Genomic DNA, 23,641 nt, shown 5'->3' on the forward strand with positions numbered 1-23,641 from the left:
TTCCATTGTGGCTTTCTACACACTTACACTTGGAGGCATCAAGAGAAAGAAAACATAATAATAAGTAAAGTTGTATTACAATGTTTAGAATTAGTGCAGAAGCAGCTGATAGACCAATGTCTGACCAGCTAGGAGCTCTACAATGGCTGTATGCTCAGGCCAGAAGGTCCCAAAAGTGCTGTTCCTCTAACTTCAACAAGATGCTGATTTGATGAAAACTGAGTATGGAAAAAAAAAACTTTTAAGGACAAAGGAACATTCTATACAACAATGCTTCCAGAGAATTTGTTTGGAGATTGGACAGTCTTTCAAATAACTGGTTGTTCAACTGGGTAAGCTGAAGAAGTCTGACATTCAAATAAAGGATCTAATGAGGACTTTGGAGTCTGTGGAGCATCAAACATTCAAAGACTCTGGTGGAAACGATCAATTTCTATGCAGTAGTCTGCTAGACCTGTGGCATCTCGGATTAAAACAGAAATACGCTGTCCTTGGGTGTTTGGTTGACTCAATAAGGAAAATAAGACAATAAATCGTTTTCCTTGACTAAACATCCCACCCCCTTTATGAAACCACTGGTCCTCTCTTGCAGGTCTTAATCTTTACTTATCTGGGGGGCATCAAGAGTCAACTCGTTGTCTTGTGGAATAATAAGTTTAAATAAATAGTTATTCCCTCTGTATATATCATATTTCAGTAATTGTGGATTATTTACTGTTTTACTGTATTGTTATAACAATTGTTTTGATCTAGTTTCGTTTTACTATGTCTCTTATTTGCACTATAACCTATGCGGCTATAAATGATGTACATTTCCCCGCTGCAGGATTAACAAAGCATTATTTTATTTTATGATCACAAACATCTCATCAATATGATTTTTTAAAAATGTATTTTATCATCTCATACTCAATCGGTTTTTATGAGTTCTGTACAACAGTGGTCCTTACATTAGCTTGGGCACTGCCAAGAAATTGTTTCTTAGCTGAAGTTATAACAAATGGTGATGATTATTATTCTGGACTTTTGTTAGCTTTTATATTTGTGGATTTGTTTTGTGTGTCACATATTCTTCGCAATTCATCAGCATTTCAAATGTACGGTATTGTTTCAGATGCAGTAGTTTATCTAAACACGATCCAATAAATAGCAGCCACATTGGTGAATTTAGAAAAAGGAGGATGCGCTTCTCTGCGATGAGGACGTGGCCCACGTGACATCATAAGCCTTCCCCTCTTTTTGGTTGGCCAGTTAGAGAGAGAAAGAGGCGGGCTTTCACAGGTGAGAGCCAATGCCGTTTCACGTTTGTGATACGTTACTAAGCATTAGTCGCATCCGGTTGAGCACTTTGAGGTGAGTAGCTAATGCTGACTTTGACAAAATAATGAATTAACACATGTTAATACTTTAGTTTGCTTTTACTTTAGTTTCTATAATACACCAATACACTACCCCTAAGAACATACTACAAATTCCTCTTGACTTTCTGTCTCTAAAAAGGATAGTCAGCATGCCAGTTAGCTTTAAGCTAACAGCTTGTCGCCGATATCCATGTCCGGGTTTGCTTTGTCATCTTTTTGTATTTTTCCTCTAAAGCTATTGAATTAAGTTTGATGTCTACTGGTGTTAATTTTGGCAGGTCCACTCGGGTTTTTACTTTGAAGCTTGGCTCTCGGTCTGCAGGATGTACGGGTCCTTTCGGGTGTTGTTGCAGGTGCTATCGGCCCAGCTGCTCTGCGTGTGGGTGCTGGGCTCCGAACTCACGTTTGAGCTTCCAGACAACGCCAAGCAGTGTTTCTACGAAGACATCACCATCGGTACCAAGTGTACTCTGGAGTTTCAGGTGTGTGGGTCGTCTTTCGGCCAAACGTTCAGCCCTCACTTGTATTAAGGCTAATCGCCCGAATGTGAAGTTGTAATTTGTGAACTGTAGATCTGAGTCCAGAGTGTCTTCTGAAACGCAGAAGTGATCATGACTAATGAATTTATAGAATACTTTCTATAATATAAACAACAAGCGTTTACTATCTTCCTTTAAACACACAGAAGATTTGTCTTCTGTTTTCTCATTGTATTTATTGATACATACGCGTTGTTTGCTCAAACGGGTGGATTTTGTCGACATAAACAAAATGTCTCTCTATGGCTACCAACATCATTCTGAATTTTGTTCTAGTATGCAGATTATTTCTGTCCTTTTTATTACAATATAAATATGTGGGTGCCAGTTTTTCTTGTTTTCTTTGTTGCAAATTTCCTGCACTATACCAGTGTCCTTGCACCACAATTCTACTTTTTTTTTTACTAGCTAAAGGTAGAATTATTTGCCTTAAATCATTTTAAAGAAAATATCAGCTAAGCATATTGTCTGCATCTGCCTTTGAAAGAGCAATATTTGTCCGTTAGCTTCCATTAGATTATGTGCCTTTCCTAGGGATGAGCAATTATTCATGATATTTGGGACTTCCATTAATACGGCGCCGTTTTTAGTCTTGAAACCAATCGAAGTGGCGGACACTACTGACTATATGTCAACACGCACATTTAGACACTGATAGCAGAGGCATTCATGCACATCAAACGGCTAACCCTAACACATCTTAGGACACTTCGAAATGCAGAATGGAGGAGCAGAAAATCATACCACATTTAACAGATTTAGATGTGACAATCATTACATGAGTTTTGTCCAAATTCACCCTACTACTTGACACAATGCATGATGGCTTTAAAAAATAAAATGTAATAATGTGTCACTTAATAGATGGACCTCCTGTCTTTTTGTTTTCCCAGGTGGTGACCGGTGGCCATTATGATGTGGACTGTCGTTTGGAGGACCCAGAAGGCACTACACTCTACAAGGAGATGAAGAAGCAATATGACAGCTTTACCTTCTCAGCAGCCAAGAATGGCACCTACAAGTTCTGCTTCAGTAACGAATTTTCCACCTTTACACACAAGACCGTGTACTTTGACTTCCAGGTTGGCGATGACCCGCCACTTTTCCCCAATGAGAATAGAGTCACTGCTCTCACTCAGGTAAGCTGCGTGTGTGTAAAGGGCGCACCTGTTTTGGTGTGCAATGTAATTTTTGTTTCTTTAGGTTTCTCTAAATTGTAGCAGTATATTGCATACAATTGTATACATGCTTTTTGCTTTGTCTAATTCTGACTATTCTTTAGTTCAAATCAAATTGTTTTCAGATGTTCAACCTTTTTTTTTAATTATAAAGCATTTAATACATTGCTTCTTTCTCAAACACGCTTGTATAAAGGCAATAAAGTAGTCCATAAATATGAGACTAGTTTATAGTTGATTACAATTCCTGAAGGAACCAAACCTGATGCTTTTGTATTCACCACTACACCCAGTTGTGGTTTGATATTTTCGTGATTCAAAATCTTTTTCTTTTTTTTAAATAAAGTGGACAAGAAACTACTTCAGTTGGTAAACTTAAAGTTTTATAGCTATAGATTACCAGACACTGGGGTCCTAATCCAAAGTGAATGGTTGCAGGGTGAAAACGTAAATTTTACAAGTTGGAAGATGTTTTAAGATATTCAGTCAAAATATCTTATGTCTTGGCTTTTTTTTTCTCTCCACATTTCCAGATGGAATCAGCTTGCGTGTCGATCCATGAGGCCCTGAAGTCGGTCATCGACTACCAGACTCACTTCCGCCTTCGTGAGGGACAGGGGCGCAGTCGGGCAGAGGACCTTAACACCCGTGTTGCATTCTGGTCCATCGGCGAGGCCATTATACTTCTGGTGGTCAGCATCAGTCAGGTGGTCTTGCTGAGAAGCTTCTTCTCTGACAGGAAGACCACCACAACACGTGTTGGATCGTAACAGTCTCTGAGCCCCGGGATCTGATTCCCCATTTCCTCTATTCGTACCTGGACACCTGGACCTGTGCGTACAGTAGGTTAGAATATCAGTGCTGATCTAAAATTGGAGCATATCAAACTGCCAGGTCGTACAATCTGACACGTCATCCATATTCAGCACTGATTTTCTTACAAACTTTATGCAAATGAGTCTTTAGCTTAAAGATTATGTATGTTTAAAATGTGTTTTAAGGGGTAAAAGAAAACCTAAAGAAAGGCTTTTTTTTGCTTGTAACTATCTGTGTTGGAGGCAGTTCACGGTCTTGTCGTTCAAGCAGATCGTAAATACTTAAAATATTTAAAATCATTCATTCTTTTCTTCCCCCGTCATCTCAAAGGCTCTTTGCCTGATCTCTTCCATTTTCAGCTCAAAGTGTGCACTGAAATAACCTAGATTGGAAATTGAGACTAAATGTACTCATCATACAAAGTTTATTGTTTTGTTTATTTCTTTACATGCAGAGCATTGGGTCTTTTTAAACCACACTGGCAAGGCACCGTTGTATCCCACAAAGGTTACATTTGGTTATTTGGTGTGTTTTTTTGTCTCTATTAAACCTCGCTGTATTAAGTGAGAGATTAGATGTTGTGTTGTTTTTACCAGCTTTGTCATTTTAGATGAATTATTAGAGTGCGCTGTATTCAAAGTAAGCCATCCTCTGATCTAATATTGACTTAAAACTGTTTGCATTTGGTTTGAAGGATTGAAGGCTTGCTTTGTCCTTTGGGTAAAGTAATGTTTGAGTTTGACCGCACCTAGGTGAACTATCTCTTAAAAATGTTTGTCATCAATGTGACTCAATGCGGAAGGCAAAAAAAAAGAGGAAATAACGGATATTATTCTTTTGTTTAAAAATTACACGTGTGTTTTTAGTTTTTGTGCACCATGTTGTCGTTCACTGGTTTCTTTGTGATATCATTGCTACTCCGGGTTTTGCTGTTTATAGTGTAACCACTTATTTATCTTGTGGGCTGATATTGCTTTTGGTTTTATACAGCACACGTTGTAAAATTCATGTTGTTTTGCAAAACCTATGCTTGATAATAAGGTAATTCCAGTAACTTTGAGTTGTAAGTGTAATTTGATTATTTCTTTTTTTGACTCAATTCATTTTCCAAAGGAACAGGAAAGAAGATTTTGACGACTTCAATATATTGTGGCTTTATATTATATTATCTAAACATTTGAGTCTGCATTTATATTCTTACTTAAAGCTGTTGCTCCAGTCAGGAATCACATACCTGTAAGTAGGTCATTCTTTATATCACTGTTAAGTGATTTACAAACTAAATCTTACAGCACATTTTGCTCTTGGACACAGGCATAAAGGCTAAAACATGAAATATCTGAGTATAGCGTAGTCTTTTTGAAGTTTTGTGGAATTTCTACAGTACACAATCTCAATGAATGTGACTCAGAGCAGAACACCTCCTTTTACATACACCTGACTGAACAAAACCAAAAACTATGCTTTCATAGTTTGGTATTGTTTAACTGTCATAACTGATTCAACAGGCATTGGAAATTAACCAATATTTGATTGTATGGTTCTGGTTTGGCTTTGCTTACTTTTGTATGCATGATGTTTGACAGTTTTGGTAGGAGTTTTAGCTTTAAGCACAGACGGGTCATTTTTGGACTAGAGCTGCAATGATGAATCGATTAGTTGTCAACTATTAAATGAATTGCCAACTATTTTGGTAATGGATTCATTGGTTTGAGTGATTGTTGAAGGGAAACTATTTTTTTTCAGAAAAACTGATTGCAGTTTTAATAATGTGAATATTTTCGTTGGTCCTGTGACAGTAAATTAAATATATTATTTAATAGTCATTAATAAACACTTGCTTTTCAGTGGGGGGGTGATGTTTTTGTATATGTGATGCTTATTTTATCCTGCAGGGAGGGATATAATCAAGGCCATCATAGTCACAATCACACCCAGACAATTTATTTTATTTTAAATCTTACTCCGGGAGATACAAAAGAAGTTTTAGGTTGGTTTCTCTTAATGCGTTAGTTCATAATAATTCAAGGTTCCTGAAAAGCAAGGATCTCTTTTTGTTGTTTTCTTATTACCTACGTCACAGTCTGCGAGCTCTGAGATTGGCCGTTCGCACGTCAATCATCTGCGCCAGTTGAGAAAAAAGACTGCGTCGGATTTGCCATTTGACAGAAACTGAGTCGTGATCATCCGGTCGAGCCGTGGGTGGAGAGCCTTCCCTATTTACCTTCCCCGTCGCTGAGATTATTGTCGTGGCAGCTCGTTGAGTGGCTACAGGGACGGCTGCTATTCGCCGTTTTGTGGCGGGGGGTAAGGTCTGGTACCGTCGCTTGTTTCTTGACCTGTGTGAAAGAAGATCTGCTCGGACACTGGGGACGTCCCCTGGTTGTTTAGCCGAACAACAGACCGAGCTTCAGCTACCCAAGCTAAGCTAACAGAAGCACGACGTAACGGGGTGGGGGTGGATTTCAGTATTTCGGCCCTCGGGAAGCAAATACAAATAACGTCTCAGGAGCAGGCTATGAAACAATGACACGCGCAGCGAGCAGGTCTGATGGAGGCGCGGAGAAGACGTGTCTCTGGATGAGTGTCGGTTAAATGGTCGGTAGAGAGGTGGAACGGAACGTTAGTCCAGCTAATCTAAACCAGTCGATTGGGCTAAATTGAGCGTGGAAGTTGACTAGCCACCTTGCTAGCAGGGCGACAGATGTATTACTGGACCAAGGGGCGTCTCAAAAGTCTAAGTTAACGTTTATATATTGAATAGAGTGAAAAAATCGAGCGGGTGATGGCATTTTTTAAAGCTGAAGTTTAGAAAGTCAAACATTTCCGAGGGTTTTAACCAAAACGCCAGCACACGTCAGTTGGTTTCCCGTTAGCTCGAGAGTCGGAGCTACTTGTAAACAAAGGGTCCCGAGCTCCAGCTGTCCCAGCGACGTTTCCACCCCGAGTTACGGCTGACCGTTTATTTCACAGATACTGTTTTTTTTTAATTGAACGGTGTAACCGGCTCCCAGAAATGGATTTAAAGACCGCGGTGTTTAACGCAGCAAGGGACGGAAAGCTCCGGCTGCTCCAGAAACTGTTGGAGAACAAAGATGGACACGAGGTGACCAAGTTGATGGGCGAGAAGACGAACGGAGCCACTCCGCTCCTGATGGCCTCCCGGTACGGTCACCTGGACCTGGTGGAGTACCTGCTGGAGTGCTGCAGCGCTCCTGTCGAGATCGGCGGCTCGGTAAACTTTGACGGGGAGACCATCGAGGGGGCGCCCCCTCTTTGGGCGGCCTCGGCGGCGGGTCACCTCAAGGTGGTCCAGTCCCTGCTGGGTCACGGAGCCTCTGTGAACAGCACGACCCTGACTAACTCGACCCCCCTGAGGGCAGCCTGCTTTGACGGCCACCTGGACATTGTGAAGTACCTGGTGGAGCACAAGGCTGACCTGGAGGTGGCCAACAGGCACGGCCACACGTGCCTCATGATTTCCTGCTACAAAGGACACAAGGAGATCGCGCAGTACCTGCTGGAGAGAGGCGCAGACGTCAACAGGAAAAGTGTGAAAGGTCAGTGGATGGTACACTGGCAGATATCGGCATCAATTGACACACATTGGCCTCCTTTTTATTCACACCTACTCTGACCTTCTGCAGACAGGGACGAATCAGAGTTGCATATGGTTGGAATTCCTTATTTCATAGTGGTGTAGCCAGAGAAATAGTTCAGTCTAGTAGCAAGTGAATTCACACGTTCTAATTTGAAGACAAAATCAGAAAAAAATAATTAGATTTGCAAACCAGTAAGCACAGAGTTCTAATGTTCACGTGGCAATAAGCTGTCAACAATATTAGATGGTAATTTGCATGTTTCCATGTGAAATGACTCAACAGAATAACATGAACTTCTGGTTTCACCATGGAAAGTCGTGGCGATGACGAGTGTCAGCTCAGGCTGATTGTGTGGGTGTGTCATGAGCTCTCCTTGAATGCTGTTCTATGAATACATGTCAACCAGGGTCATTTGTGTTTTTTAAGGGTATTTCTTTCTTTTTTTTGTACTCTATGACCGCCCGCAGGATTGCTTGAAGAGGAATACACTATGTGATATCCTCAATTAAATCATTTTGATTAATGTAGGTGGGCAGGAATCCAGTGGATTACAAAAATTCTCAGTTTTCATGGTTGGAGAAATGATCAATTTAACCATAAAAAACATGTCATCAACTATAATCCACCTCTCCTCTTGACCATCCGTATGCTCTGTATATCACTTCTGCTCCTTAAAACGGCGCTGTTGTAGTTCATCCATTACTCAGTTTTGGGTAATTTGTTGTCACAAAATTAATTCACTTCGTCCCAAACGCCAAAGTAGAGACAGTTGACCCGGCCAGGAGGAGGAAAAGAGGCAGGTGCTCTATTGGGCAAAAACCAAGCAAGCTTGTTGGTATCATGTGGAGATTAAGCTCTCTTACTAGTCCATTCTTCACGCCATTGCCTTTCCGACACAGGTGAACCAACTGGAAGGAGAAGTGTAACATTATACATGAAGTGGCAAATTTGGATGAAAATGGTGAATAATCTACCATCACAGCTGATTTGAACTGCCCGAAATGCACTGCTCTCTTCTACCCAAGATTAACAAACACTTAGTTTCTTAAATTCTTTCAGTACAACACCTGTTGGTGAGGTGCCCTCCTCACTTCATCTTAAGGTAGCCTGAATTTAGTTTGGAAGCGCATAATGAGTATTCAGACTAATTAATGGCTTTGGAGAGGATTTCCTTAATTTCTGGATTAACTTGTTTTTGTTAGTGGAAGTGAATTTACCGTCTAGGAGAGTAGAGCTCATCATGTATCCTTCACCGTGTAAAACTATTGATGTTGACTCTATTACCCAGAAAAGGTGTCAAGTCTGGTCACACATGGTTTTGAGGAAGGTCCGAGAGACATTGTGGCAAATCTATAGCAGCACTGTGATTTTAAAAAAATTAATGGTCTAGTGTTCATTTTGTAGCAAACCGTATATTTTGTCCATTTAAAAGTATTCACACATCCAAAATCATTGTAGCTATGTTGAAGCCAATTTTTCTGAATTGTTACAAACTCAAGGAAAACGGAGTATAAATAATGATTAATCCCTGACTAACCCTGTCTTGTCTGCTTGAATATGGATTAACCTTAGTGTACCTTGGTTTAGTGACAGCAGCCAGGTTAGATACAAACGAAAGTAGCATTACACAAGTGTGGCAATGGCATGCTCGGCTGCTAAAGATAGACATGAAGGGTTTATTAGATGGGTTGACTTGATTTACTTGAAGAACCAGTTGTGGATATACATATATATTTATTTTATATATTTTTAGAATACCATTTTTGTTGGTAATTGACCCAAATTTCCAAGAGTTTAGTGACCAATTTAAAAGAGAAATTTGTAGAACAAGTATTGCCAAGACAATGCCTCGGCATAGTAGTATAACTTAAAGAATTGCAGTTATAAGTTGGCTTGGTCCTGGTTAAGAGGAATTATTGTATGTTACACTTATAAATGTGCTCCATTATGTATTGATGGCTGTTTAATATACCACCATGTTTTAAATCTCACTAGATTTCCTCCATAATGACGATTCCCACCTGAATCAAGTAGAAGTGAGCATTTAACAGAAATGACTTCATGGCAGCTTCCACAAAGATCCTTATAGCGGCTGATCTGCAGCCATTTTGAATATATTCTAGGAGAAAGGACGGTGTCCACGCTAATCAAATGAACTTCTGGTTTTGCTGTAATTTTTCTAGGTCTCAATGTGGAAACAATAAGGTTCGCTGGATGTGTATTTCATTTTTTTTTCTAATAATATGATGGTTATTAAAGGCCAGTTTGCTGGTTGGTTTAAATAAATGTCTGCATTTTCAAAAATGCTGTGCCTCTGCTAGAGTTTTCCAATGGTCATATAGCATTAGAGCAGGCCATTAGTACCTCTTCCTCAGGCATAATTAAATGTATCTGTATTTATTTACTTCATCACCATGAAAGTGTAAATTGTTCACAGGCAACACAGCGCTACATGACTGTGCAGAGTCGGGCAGTCTTGAGATCATGCGGATGTTGCTGCAGTTTGGCGCGTCCATGGAGCAGGACGGCTACGGCATGACGCCCCTGCTGTCTGCCAGTGTCACAGGCCACACCAACATCGTAGATGACCTCACGACGCACCAGCAGGTCAGGGGGTTTGTCTCTTACAATGCAGTGTTTGTCTGCTTGGGTGTGTGAGGGTTGCGTTAATCCATTAGATATTTCTCTTGGAGAAATACATGGAAAATTGATTTTCTTTTTCTCTGCAGACGAGCCACACGGAGCGCATTGATGCCCTGGAGCTCTTGGGAGCCACGTTTGTTGACAAGAAGAGAGATCTGCTCGGAGCGTTGAAATACTGGAAGAGAGCTATGGACCTCCGGTACATGGACAGTAACAACGTTGTCCATAAACCAGAAGCCAAGCAGCTGATCATGGCATACGACTACGCCAGGGAGGTGAGTATTAGTTTAGCCTGTTTTTTTCCCACAACAAGCATCACCCCCAAAGTGATTCTGCATTGCATTTAATGCTCTAATAAAAGGTTTTGTCATTGCTGACGTGGTCATAATTGGGTGACGATGTCAGAGTTTAGCATGATGGCTGCTTTTAAATTCACTGTGCACAAAAAACCTTAAAAGTTTCACCGTATCATCATGTGTTCATGGCATTTAGCTGAAGTTCTTTGTAATCAACACAGAGACTGGATTTATTACCTTTTTACATACATACACTATTTTTTCCATCGCGGCATCGTCTTGACGTTGTAATCCTCCTCCCAGGTCACAAACGGAGAAGAGCTGGACGGGTTGATATCTGACCCGGATGAGATGCGCATGCAGGCACTGCTCATCCGTGAAAGAATCCTCGGCCCCCAACATCCAGACACGTCTTATTACATCCGTTACCGAGGCGCCGTCTACGCCGACTCGGGGAACTTTGAGCGCTGTATCAATTTGTGGAAGTATGCATTGGACATGCAGCAAAGCAACCTGGACCCCCTCAGCCCCATGACGGCCTCCAGCCTGCTGTCGTTCGCTGAGCTCTTCTCCTTCATGCTGCAGGACCGAGCCAAAGGGCTCCTGGGGACATCTGTGTCATTCGAGGACTTGATGGGGATCCTTTCCAAGAGTGTGTTGGAAATTGAGCGGGCAGTTACACAAAATGGACCGATGCCTCCTGACCCCGCCCAGCTCAGCAAGGCCCTGTCGATCATCCTGCACCTCATTTGTCTTTTAGAGAAAGTGCCCTGTACCGCAGAGCAGGACCACTTCAAGAAGGAAACCATCTATAAGTGAGTTTCTGTTTTTAAATGGCTTGTATCGGCAACAATTTGTCTTCAGTGACGAAAATTGTAGCGTGAGGTCACCAACAAGCATTTGCATCTTCTAAAATATGAGTTTTAAACGAAATGCACATTTTTGATTTCTAAAAATGTATTTCTTGGCCTGTCTTGCGTTTGCTTTGGTACTGAGAACTTGCACCAGTTATAACACATTTACATCCCCCCCCCCCCCCTTTCTTAACCAAATAAGAACTGAACAGTGCGTTCCACCTCAGGCCTTTTTGTATATTTTTGTCAATGCATAAAGATGTCCAATCTGTGCCAATAATTAATTCAAACCATAGATCTTCATTGTCATCTCATTGGGACACCGTGTCGCTAGCTCAGTGCAGTTAACATGGAGGTTGTATTTCATGGTCACTTTTTTACATTTTTTTTTTGTTATTGCTGTTCCTTGCCTAAAAAGTCTTTCTAAATCTTCACAGATTCCTGAAGCTCCAGCCGTGTGGTAAGAACGGCTACAGTCCACTACACCTGGCAGTCGACCGCAACACCACCTGTGTGGGCCGATATCCCGTCTGCAAGTTCCCCTCCCTCACGGTCGCCTCCATCCTTCTCGAGTGTGGGGCAGATGTGAACAGCCGCGACGAAGATGACAACAGGTCAGTTTGTGTTTTGTACTTGTTTTCTAGCTTCCATAATTGTTTTTTCTCTTGTTTACTTTTATTTATTTATTTACCAATACTGCTAATAAGAAACAAATCGTAGAAAAAGGTTAGAACGATAATTTGTTTTTCTTTTGTCTGTAAACCTAAGAAGCAAAATGAAAATGCCTCAAAGTTTCTCAATTGCGCTGCTGTGACGGCCACCAGTTAAATAAGTAGCGTGAACCGGTCTGACCACACCAATGATCACAACATGTTTTGTCGCATAATCACAGAGCGCCTCTTATTGTCTCTCCAACCCACCAGCCCCCTTCACATAGCTGCATCCAATGGTCACCCTGACATCATGAACCTGCTGATATCATGCGGGACTCACTTTGACAGCACCAACGCCTTCCAGCAAGCGGCCTGCGACCTCCTGGACGAGAAGGAGCTGTCCAGGAATATAATCCAGCCCATAAACCACACCACGCTGCAGTGCCTGGCCGCCAGGGCTATCGTCAAGCACAGCCTCGACTACCGGGGGAACATCCCGGAGAAACTAGAGGCCTTCGTCCTGCTCCACAGATAATGATTGTGAAGTAGTGGAGGGGAATGGATGGATTAAAAAGAGGGCTGGACAGACCAAGGAGCAATATTGTTCAAGGCACGACCCATACGTTTTTTTTTTGTTTTTTTTTTAGGTTTGCAAATTCGAACTATTTGGAGAGTAAGAACATGAAGATTTGCGCGAACAAAAATATCCTCGGACAATAATTGGAACGAATGGAGGAATGAGTTACTGTTTTCTTCCTGTTTGCGCCTTTGTGGAGCCACAGCTCTGACTGGTTGCCGCCTGATCTGTGGGGATGCATTTCCAATGCAACATGGACAAATACAATTGTATGAACTGAGCAAGGGGTTTACGTATTTTTGCTTTAGGATCTTTGTTTTTTTGCATATTTCACTATGCTATTTATTGAATGAAACTTGAGAGATTTTTCTCCATGCTCGGCTCCAACCCTGCCTCAACTTTGCCTGCTTCTCTCTTCTCAAAGCAAGGGTTGAGGCATTTCTACATATGCTGGGACTTCAGGTTATTTTTTTTCGTCTGTCCCATCACTGTTGCCAACAGTCATGGGCCCTCCCTCAGTCATCATTAGGTTTGGTTTTTTTTGTACTTTTACAGAGAATTCAGTCATCGTCATGCAACTCTGGATATCTGCCAAGTGGTGTGGATTCCAAACTCCTTTTGTGGTTCCCACTTTAGTGTATAACAAAGCTTTACGAGAGGGGGGTTAATGTCTGCGAACACCATAAGTGCTTTATTCTTCCTATGCACAGGCTAGGCTGTTGGAAAGAGAGACTGTTGTATTCTGTGCCGGCACTTGTCTGTGCAATATCTCATGAGTTTTTGTGTTTACCTCATTGCTGCCGTTTCCTCCAGTGTCTCCTTACACCCAGAGATGGGGGGGATACAACCGTTGTACTGATTGTTGTAAGAGGAGTGAATGAATTTGAGTGATTGTGTATGTTTGTAGGTGTGAGCGAGTGCCACGCAATGTGTTTCTTGTATGCAGAGTGTTTTCTTCTCTCTTTTTTTTTGTTCTTTTTTTTTTCTTTTTTTTTTTGAGCTTACACAAATTGAGGGCAAGAGTTTTGGCGAAGTGGCACTCATGGAGATTCCACAATGCACGTGACTGCCACTAGAAACCACAGCGGCCAAACTCTGTCTAAAAGCCGCTGGAGTGTGCAGGCTTGTACACAGAAGTGATCTCTTAACCTTCATACATGGCCGACATTTAAATGCTGTTCTTTTTTCAATAATCATGATCAAAGTGATTACAAAAAATGATATATCTAGGTAGGTTACCAACTTTGGCCCACTGTGCATGTGCAGCAGCATATCAACCAACCAATCACTGCAGAAAACCTTTTCATGAGAACTGGACTCCAAGCTAGAGTACAGCCGGGATAGTTCTCCTCATTTTGTACAACTGTCGTCCAATCCAATGACAACTGAAGACGGAAGTGAGTGGGAGGACGCTTCGACGTACAGAATAGTAAGGCTTTGTGAATTATCTTGTTTGCACATTAGCTTTTTAGATGTGTGGGTTGAAAAAAAAGGGCTTTTCTGAATTCATAGGATTTCATATTGCAGTCTACTTAACCTGACAGCTCAAAACCAGACATGGAAAATGTACGAGGACTCCCAGGGCAACTTGATTTGAATCTGCACTTTATTACAGCGGAGTTTAGGATTTGATATGGCATTAATCAAGTTCATGTCTTAATAACCAGTTTGACAATAAACCCATGTTGCACTTGTGTCCTTGTCCAAATGTCTTTATTTCCATATTTGTGAGCTGTTTTCAATGTCAGCCAAGATATCATTTTATAAATTACAAACTCGTGTCACAGCTTTGGGCGAAAAAAAAAAAAGCATCAGCACAAGGTTCCCTTTTAATCAGTTTTGCTGCTTCTGTATCTATTAATATCATTTCATTAGATTTCCACACCATGCTACTTCTTCCTCTGCTTGCTCACAGAGTGGTAGAGACTCTTTTCAGATACTTGAGCTGGTGTAGTGAACCCCCACTGAACTGGATTGTGTCCAGAAAAACCTTTGACATTGATAGCTGATATGCTCACATTGTGCATTCTGTTGCTTTCAATAACTGTACCTGACTTAAAAACATGGCTCGTTTTGTTCCGTACCTGTGGCTGAAAGCAATAACAGAACCGCGACTCACCGGATGCTCTGCAGAGAACTTAAACTGTGTTTTCCGTGTCGAGCTTGACCGACATTGTTTGCCCACTCAGTCACAGGAACGAAGCGAATGTGTTTGCTTCTGGCCATATTACAAGAAAAGTTCCCAGCTCTGAGCACAGACGTCACCATAACTCTTAATCTCATGTCCCGACTAAGTACAGCCAACAACACATTCATAGGCTTTTAGTCCTGTCTTAAATGGCATCTTTTTAAGTCTTTTTCTGTCAAAGAAAGTTATTGTGGTTTATTCTACAGGTTTTAAGGCAACTATAGTTGATATTTCATTTTGAAATTGTGAATGTAGAGCCATAAGAGAGCTGTCATCTAACAACTTGGTGATTGGAGAATGAAATCCAGCATAGAAAACTTGATCATCCCCAAATTGAAACGCAAAGATGAATATTTCCCCACCACTTCCACTGAGGATCTCTCACCACATGTTTCCACATGTAAAGCAGCAGCAATCAGTCCCTGAATGTCACACTTTTTCTCCGATGAGTCACTGCCAAGAGCTCCACCGAAATGGAGAGTAGGAATTTCTTAATGAGTCACGATTGCTGTAGGTGTGTGTGTTTGGGTGGCTGAGGTAGAACGGAGCCGATTTAGGTGGGTATTGTTTTAACACAACGTGGGTGTCATAGCACCATTTAGTGAGCTGCAATCAAGGATTTTGCTGACTCTGGATGTCTTACAAACCAGCACAGCTGCTTGAAACAATGCTGTAAATCTGGCATAAAGGAAACCGGACTATAGCTACAGAGAGCTGCATTGTCCTGCTGGAAACCAACTAGAACGAGACGACGGTGTCAAAAGGTTACTTTTTGATGTGCTTTGCAGTTTGTGGTTTACTGATAGGGCCGATCTGAGGACTGTCATTGAACTGTATATGTTTTTGAATGATCATAACCACACCCAGGATTATCTGCTAAGAATTGAATGCTGCTACTTCTACGAGGTGAAGGAGGACACGTGGTTATTTGTTGGAAAATGAATCCGACTTCACCCGCAACTCTCTACGCTCTACTTTCTCCAACCTGTTCTCTCGCTTCACCTTGATTTCCTCCAGCAGGAATGTTAACCTTATTCACTAACGACTAATTGTTAAGTACATGGTGTGTTTCTTGGTCTCGCTTCCTGGAATAAGTCTAGGCTTGTCACACGTTCGACACGCGAGTGTGTGTGTGGCCCCGCCCCGCGTGGACTGACTGGAGGTTCACCGTGCCTCACTGCCTGTAGCTCGATGTGGAACTACCGTGGGAGAGATGAGTACAGCTGAAAAGAGAAAGTTTAGATGAAGAGGGTGTGTTTTTAAAAGCCAAATTCCCTCTTTCAGCTCAGCAGGAAGGGGGAGTAGTGAGTCAGAGGGTCGCCCATGACGTCTCAGTGATGAAGTCGGCGAGAATCTACCTTGCTGCATTGTCTTTTAGTCAGATACAGACTGCTTACCAGCTCCGAGGGGGAAGTGATTACTTGTTAAAGTGTGGTAGGATGGACAGGATACAGAGGCACGATGCATGAGCTCCATGTGGTGCAAACACAAAGGTAAATGTACATAATCCTACATGAATCACCATAAAGGCTTTTAGGAGATCTCCCACCGCCACACTCCACACCCCTTCTTAAGGGGATGAAAGACTAAATCTACATTTAGTCCTCGTTTTGCATGAAGTTATTCTGAATACAAATACAAGGCTTCAACTGTAAGTCTGATCAAGTGTCAAAGCCCCTCCTTTAACTGCTGTCTTGTTGCAGCTGTGCGTCTGTTTGTGTGGAAGCACAAAGGGAATTTCATCACACCAACTCTGTAACTTTGGAAGATACCCACTTGAATTTGTCTGCGACCGACAGCTGAAGCTTCATATTGGCTCTTGTTGTCCCTCCTCTGTTACATTTAAATTCTTTTAGCTGGAGATCTCATTGCAAGCCAGTGTGGGAGCAACGTTTACCAATCACATGTTCGTATCAGCATGCAAGTATGATACATGCAGTTATGGCAATATAACATACATGAGGTTGTATCGAGAAGGCCACAGCGCAGAGTCCTCGCTCGCCGTGCGTGTGTTTCACATTATGGCTTATTTTTTCATCGTGGCCTTTTGGCAGCGCTCTCAGCTCAGCCTACTTCTGTCCCGTCTATATTTAGGGCCGAAGAATGCCCTGTTGGAAAGCTGTCCTACATCGAGCGTGCGCCTCCATCTCTGAATACCTGCAGGTGAACAGTCACCAGACGCCTTTCCTCCTCCTCGCTCCACGTGCCAGTAAGTTAAGAAAAGAACAAACTTCAGGGCAACAAAACTTTTGCGTTTGTTTAATTTATTTCCTTCATGTTTGGCTTCGAGCATGTCCAACTGCTCGTGTTTGTACTGCTCCAAATTGGTGTTCTCTTTGTAAACGCACAACGTTTGATTCGAAGTTTGATATTTTACAAGCGATATGCTATATTTCTATTTACAATTGACCCACAAAAGGGAAGAGCAGAAATGCTCTTTCAACTTTTATTCAACGCATGCTAGGAAGTACAGCATATGCTCACAATGTGTCCAAGTAGCATGTTTTTATGACATGAATTGTTTTGAACCATTTTGTGAGAAGCCTGAACATGTTCATATGTTCTAAAAGTGATGAGCTTGAAACTGCCAAACGTATTTAATTAGAAAAAATGATATATTTTACAGTGCAAATTAGTCTCTTTCACTTTTGTTGAAACAAGGCATGAGCCTGATTTCATCCCACAGTTTGAATTTATTTAAAGTTATTTATTTTTCGAAGGCCTTGTAACTTTTATTCAAGCCAAATAATATAATATATTAATGTTTTTACAATGAATCCATTTAGGATCACTTCAGGTTTTACTGACATGACGGACAAGCAGAATAATGTTCAGGTGCTGTAGGCAATTAGGAATGTGTAAGTAGACCTATTGTCCCTTTTTTAATGTCTTATTCCTCCATCCCCCATCTTGACCTTCTCTGTCTATCATTGTCTGTGACTCGCTGCCTGCCACCTCCTCACTATCTTTGCTGCTTTTCTCTGTCCCCCTGTCCTCGGTCATCACGGCAGCAGGAGAGACTGTTGTCTGCTCTAAAGGTTGACATGTTTGCTTATTTTTATGGATGAATTCATTGGCTCACACCTCATCAAATGGTGAACTCCCTTCAGCTTAGATACATTCTAGATAAACCTTGTGTATATCTAGTACTTCAGATTACTTTTCTGTCTTTAAAATACCGTTCTGGATTACTGTGGATTTACATGGATTCAGAATCAATCGATTTCTCGGCAGGGATTTAGTTAACTGTTTCACCATAACTGCGTGGTTGTATAAAATCAGGTGAATAGCAACACAAAATAGAAAACAAGTGTTTGGAAGCAATAGGGATTCCTTAATCTTAATTTACATTTTCAACTGTTATTTGATTAATTGATAAGTCAATCAATAGATGTGCAGGAACAACTATAATCAGATAATCATTTCAATAGATTAGATATATTAGATATTAGGGGCCTTTTTTATATTTGACTTTAACTTTCCAAGCATTTGCAACTGCTATCTGTCAACATCTGCCTCCTTCCCCCCTTTGAAGCCAGATGTTGCCACTGTTCACAAACCACATGGCCTCTTCACTTTAAGAGAGAGGACCTTTTCCCAAACGTTCAGGCTCCTCAGTGCATCTTTTCAGTGCCGAACCGATTTGAGCGTGTTCCCCTGCCCATGTGAACTCAACACGCCAGAGTTCTAACACATTTCCACGAGTTCCTTGGTGTGAACGCATGCTGAACTCATAGCTCGGTGCTTTGATTTGTTCCTTTTGAGCCCCCGGCCCGGGGAGCAGTTAATCCATCAACACTCTCCTTCTAAAGTGAAATGGAGATGGATCTGCACAGACTCACCAGAGCACCACTTTGTTTTCTCCTTTACTTTGATGCATCGCCGTGGATGAGAGGAGCACCTGCTGAATGCAAAAAAGGAAGGTGGCGACTGAGAAAGTGGCGCTGGAAAAACGTGAACGATTACATAAGAGCCCCTGCTGCTAAAATAGATATAGCAAGGTATTAACATGGGGATCACTGCGGTCCGAATCTGATACTGGTCTGGACTGGACACCGCAGTCTCTGCCTCGCTCCCTCACTAACACACCCATATCCTCTCTGATTGGACCAGGCTTATTGTGTGTGTGTGTGTGATAGAAAGAGAAAGAGATTGTTGCTCTTCAAGCACTCTGGCACCGAGACTTTCCACTTTGAGTCAGCTGTCAAAACACTGGTTGTATAAATAGAGGGAGAATTAGCTGGCATGGTAATGATTATAACAACAAATACACAAATTCAACATGGACACAGATTCTCCTCTGTCATTGGCTGAGACACTGAAGCTTGTGCATGCACAATGTTGAAAACAACACCTGAGGAATAATTTGAAGCAAGGATACATGTGTGCACGATGGAGCACACACACCTGCACTCACATGCAGGGCGACACATTTTCGTGGATGTTGTTGTCTATTAAAGCCCCTGAAAAGTTGGCTTCGCATCCATTTGCAATTACATTTTTGTTTCCTCATTTGATCTTCGGCCTGTCAGCGCCTGTCTTCCAGTTAGCTCAGCAGATAATAAATACGGACCCTGGGCTTCATGCTCTGGAGCTCTCCGTGGGGGATTTGGGGTAACCTGGACAGCTGCTGTTGGAGCCCGTCCGGACACCAACACCCCCGGGAGTCCTGAAACTCAAGTCAGTGACAGTTGGCAGCAGCGTTACTAACAAACCCGGAGGCCGTTTTACTCCTAGATTAACCAGGAATTTGTTACGTCCCAAATTGGTGACTTTGCCTTTTGGTTACTGTGTGTGAAAGCTCAGAACTTTCACTTTGATATCTAGAACCAACATTCAAGGAAGCTCCCAACCTACTTTATCGGCCGTATCTCTGGTGTCTCTGGCTTTGTAACATCCTTTTTACATTCACACAAACGGTATGCTAATATCTGCCATGGCTGTGGAAGATGGGGCTTTATGTCATCAACAAAACAGATAAGATTAGATCACTGATCTTCAGAGGAATACCACTCTACTTTGGCTCAAAAATCTGTCATCAATCATGCCAACAATCATGTGTGTTGGCCCACAGAGTCCAGTAAAGATGCCCTCTTTTCCATCCCTGCCTTAATCCTTTTACTGAATGTGTACCTCTAATCTAGGTATTGTTTGAATATTGGTCCACTTGTGATTTAGCTTTTGTTTGGCCTGTGCATGTTATTTCACACAGATTGTCAGTGCAAAGCGTAAGCTTCCTCAGTAAATAAACTCCAGCCTCGTACCTGTACAGGTTAGGGCTGCGGACATACGGTAATAAAGCACTTAATATGACGTTGCAAAACTTTAAATACAAAGAGGCATGTTTCATTACCATGCACTGGAGATAACTGAAGGTAAGAAGCATCTAGCATGAAAAGATAAATATCCACATTCTGTCCCCGTACAAGTTAATACAATCTCCAAACAATAGGATGCAGCTCGAGCTTAACGTTGAGCATTTGTCTGTCTCTGTTAATTCCTTCTTTTTATACGTGCACAAGATAAAAAATAAATAAATAAAAAAAACTATTTAATTTCCACCACTTAGCACTCCCCCCGTCCAACAATTCTTCTTGATCAGACTAAATGTTTGGCTGTGCCCACATCGGTTGCCAATGCCAAACCATCTGCCACGCTGACTCATCAGGCCTGCCCACGCTCTTCTGAGAATCCACCATTTCCACAAGGTGCCTCCTTCCCTGTCGACTCACCATGCACGGTACCTTCCCCGGCAGCGCCCTGTGGCTCTGCAGTCAAACACAGACCTGAGGATGTAGGCGCCAGGGTTCGGTTCTCTGTTCTATTCTATTCCTTTCTAATTCATTTCATTCTGTTCTATTTGTTTCTATTGAATTCCATTCCTCTCCATTCCTTTCTATTCCATTATATTTCATTCTATTCATTTCCATTTCATTGCATTACATTCTCGTCCTTTCTATTTAATTTCATGCCTTTCCATTCCATTAATTCCATTCGGTTCTATTCAATTCCCATTTATTTAATTCCATTCTATTCGGTTCTATTCCTTTTGATTTCATTCTATTCTATTCCATTTAATTCTATTCCGTTCCACTCTATTATAAGCCTGTCTAGTAATGGCTAATTTGCCTCCGCCAGTGCCCAGACACATAATGAGTGAATGTGTGAAAGTGCACACACGGCCTCTCTTTCTCTGTGTTTCTGTCCCGGCAGTTTAGCAGTTGATCATTCACACAGAGTGTTTGCTCTGCTCCTGAGCGTCAAGGGACAGACGGGGACAGATCCAGTGTCCAGATGATGAACTAGATGCTCCAACCTGCTGGTGTCTATTACTCATGATCACACTGATACACTCCCTTCGTTCTCCCTCGTCTCTAAATTTAGCTCTCTCTCTCTCTCCCTCTCTCTCTCCCTTACCTCCATATCTTCATCTGCATGCAAACAAAGATAGACAACTGTTGTGCTTTAAGGGGATACCATTACTCCCCTAATTGTATGCATCACAGATTTGGACATGTTTCGGGAGGTATGACTATGTGACGGGAAAGCCTTTCTGGGGATGTAGAGTTAGAAAGAAGTACTCTTCCAGACCTCATCTCAGCAGATTGCGGTTATATTAGGCACAACAAGCGTAACACACCGGATTCTCCGACTGAACTGCCGGCCAGTCAAGTTGCATTGTGGTTAACGTGGGCGTCGGATTTTGACAAGGAAGAGGAATGTGTGGACTAAAAAGGATGATATCTCTGGTTTTGCTGCATTGTCTTTCATGTCTTTTGTGTATCCGACAGTGTTTTTCGGAGTGCAATGTGAAATCAATGGGGTCTGTGCTTAGTTTTTTGTTTTTAATGACAAAGGGGCTTTAAAAACTTGGTGGGCACAGAGAGTCACAGAAAGTCACGGGACAAAGGGAGGAAGATCAACAAGAATACATTAAATTCCCCTTTGCCCATCAAAGCCCAGTGAGTCAGAGCACTTCACAATGCTTCATTTAATTTTTTTCTATTGAAGCTTTTCTCTCTGTGGCTGATGCGTCGGTACTTCCGAAGCCCTCGAGGCACGACAATCCTTTAGGCATGAAAAGGAAGAAAACTTCCAAAGGCTTCCTCAAAACCAGTAGAATCCAAACTCCTGCCAGAGTTCAATAAAAAGTACTCAAAACTGAGGATGATTGAATTCTCAAAAAACCCGTGGTAGTCTCCTTCTCTGCTGCTGTGTAGAGTCATCTTTAAGAAGCGAACCTCTCTGTGGCAGAGGCATTTCCTCTGACCGCTTCATCCCTCCTAAATCATAAGGTAGGATGACGCCAGCAACCATGGACTGCCTGCTCATTAAAACACACACGCACACACACACACACACACACACACACACACACACACACACACACACACACACTGGCATTACACCCTGTGAACCCTGAGTGGCACGGTAGTAATCAACTCCTCTCTTAGCCCCCACAGGTCATCTCTGTAACTGTAGCAATTCTCCCTCTCACACACAAACACGCACACACACAGAAACACAAAGATGGGTGTAAAGTTCACGGCCGGTCAGTGACATGAGCTGTGTGGTAAAAACCCTCGTAACAACCCTGCAGGATCCACGTGAGCTTTCTCTCCTTTATTCTAATGATTAATCAACTTGAAGAGATCGGCGGGCCCTCAGCTGCTGCTCTCTATTTAACGCACGCTGTGGCGATTTGCAGTTTTGTGATCCGAGGTCGAAGATGTCGATGCACTGTGAGATGTTGAACTATTCCTTTACAGTCGGGACACATTGAAAAAGTGACATCACGCGTCTTGAAACAGATTTGCTGTTGCCTGCTTGCAACCTCGGCCAACCTCATAAACACGACTTTGTTATCAGAGGCCTTGCAATTTAAAAGGATTCAATGCGCCAACAATGTGTGACGTATATTTGTGAGTCTAAACTCTGACTGTGTGTATCCCATGACAGTAATAATGATTATCTCTGACACGAGGGCTGACCCACTTTCAACCACTTTATTCTTGTCTTTTTCTTATTAAATTAGATGTCGGCTATAAAAGGAGTATCGCCTGTATTAACAAAGTCAAACCACGTGAGTGCCGATGCAATGCACAAAGTTAACATGTCTCATGAGGCAAAATATAGATGTTTAAACTCGCTTTTTATTATACCTCATTTTTGAAATATAGATGAAGAAAGAAAGAATAAACCACTTTACTTTTACATTGACAATTTCACCACGAGATCCATTTGATAGGCATTTGTTCAATAGACATTTTAGTGCATCTAACCAGCTGTTTCAAAGGTAACATTGAACTTCAAAATGTTCCAGTTCTATACATGTATTTGCATTAGGTCTCCAAGGCACCTCTTGTCACATTTAAAGCAGTAGATTTAAGAACGTATAACTCTCTCAGCGTTGTGTTTGAGTACAGCAGTGAAAGGCCTCCATATGGAGTGTGTGGGTAAGGAGAGGACTTATATTACAGTGAAAGAGAACACAAATATCCTTTATTAATCCCCTTGGGGAAATTGCCCACTGCATTACACCCATCCTTAGTTATTAAGGAGCAGTGTGCTGCCGTGAGGTCGCCCAAAGAGCAACTGCTGGTCCAGTGTCTTGCTCACTTTGACATGCAAACTATGAGGAGAAGCACTTTAAATCGAGCTGCAACTTATTTACCACGTCAATGCTACAACATTTGCATTCTTTGGGAAAAAAAAGCTGTCATAAATGTGTCGTGAATGTGTATTAATACAACACATGTTAAGCTACCCCGAGCTGAAGTGATGAACGAGTGCAAACTTTGACCTGCTGGTGGTGTTAGATGAAAGGTCGAAGGTCGATCACTGAGGTGATACGAATTCCAACTCTGGGCACCACTTGAGGCCGAAGATTCATAGCAATCTGTAAACTTTGTCATCGCCAACCTTTTTGAAACA

At 41.9% G+C, this 23,641-nt stretch overlaps 2 protein-coding genes across 3 annotated transcripts; both read left to right on the forward strand.

Moving 5' to 3' along the window:
* Positions 1-1,321: 1,321 nt before the first annotated feature.
* tmed7 (transmembrane p24 trafficking protein 7) lies at positions 1,322-4,461 on the forward strand. Of its 2 annotated transcripts, none has more exons than XM_068566748.1 (4): positions 1,322-1,353; positions 1,640-1,843; positions 2,794-3,039; positions 3,612-4,461. In XM_068566748.1, exons 2-4 carry the CDS (start codon positions 1,685-1,687, stop codon positions 3,846-3,848), a joined length of 642 nt encoding a protein of 213 aa, XP_068422849.1. In that variant the 5' UTR covers positions 1,322-1,353; positions 1,640-1,684; the 3' UTR covers positions 3,849-4,461. The 2 variants fall into 2 exon arrangements, with proteins under 2 accessions (XP_068422849.1, XP_068422850.1); XM_068566749.1 differs by having other exon boundaries at positions 1,335-1,353; positions 1,684-1,843.
* Positions 4,462-6,030: 1,569 nt separating this feature from the next.
* On the forward strand, positions 6,031-12,799 carry fem1c (fem-1 homolog c). Its single transcript, XM_068605123.1, has 6 exons — positions 6,031-7,454; positions 9,934-10,103; positions 10,226-10,414; positions 10,739-11,250; positions 11,727-11,903; positions 12,213-12,799. Exons 1-6 carry the CDS (start codon positions 6,911-6,913, stop codon positions 12,475-12,477), a joined length of 1,857 nt encoding a protein of 618 aa, XP_068461224.1. The 5' UTR covers positions 6,031-6,910; the 3' UTR covers positions 12,478-12,799.
* The last annotated feature ends 10,842 nt before the right edge of the window (positions 12,800-23,641 follow it).

Source organism: Clinocottus analis, unplaced genomic scaffold, assembly GCF_023055335.1.
Source record: "Clinocottus analis isolate CAN_PGR_092001 unplaced genomic scaffold, fCliAna1.0.p SCAF_7, whole genome shotgun sequence".
Lineage (NCBI taxonomy): Eukaryota > Metazoa > Chordata > Actinopteri > Perciformes > Cottidae > Clinocottus > Clinocottus analis.

Coding starts and splice junctions, on each gene's coding strand:
- tmed7 (XM_068566748.1), top strand. CDS start 1,685: ATGTACGGGTCCTTTCGGGTGTTGTTGCAGGTGCTATCGGCCCAGCTG. Junction 1,844..2,793: donor AGTGTACTCTGGAGTTTCAG/GTGTGTGGGTCG, acceptor TTGTTTTCCCAG/GTGGTGACCGGTGGCCATTA. Junction 3,040..3,611: donor GAGTCACTGCTCTCACTCAG/GTAAGCTGCGTG, acceptor CCACATTTCCAG/ATGGAATCAGCTTGCGTGTC.
- fem1c (XM_068605123.1), top strand. CDS start 6,911: ATGGATTTAAAGACCGCGGTGTTTAACGCAGCAAGGGACGGAAAGCTC. Junction 7,455..9,933: donor CAACAGGAAAAGTGTGAAAG/GTCAGTGGATGG, acceptor AATTGTTCACAG/GCAACACAGCGCTACATGAC. Junction 11,904..12,212: donor CGCGACGAAGATGACAACAG/GTCAGTTTGTGT, acceptor CCAACCCACCAG/CCCCCTTCACATAGCTGCAT.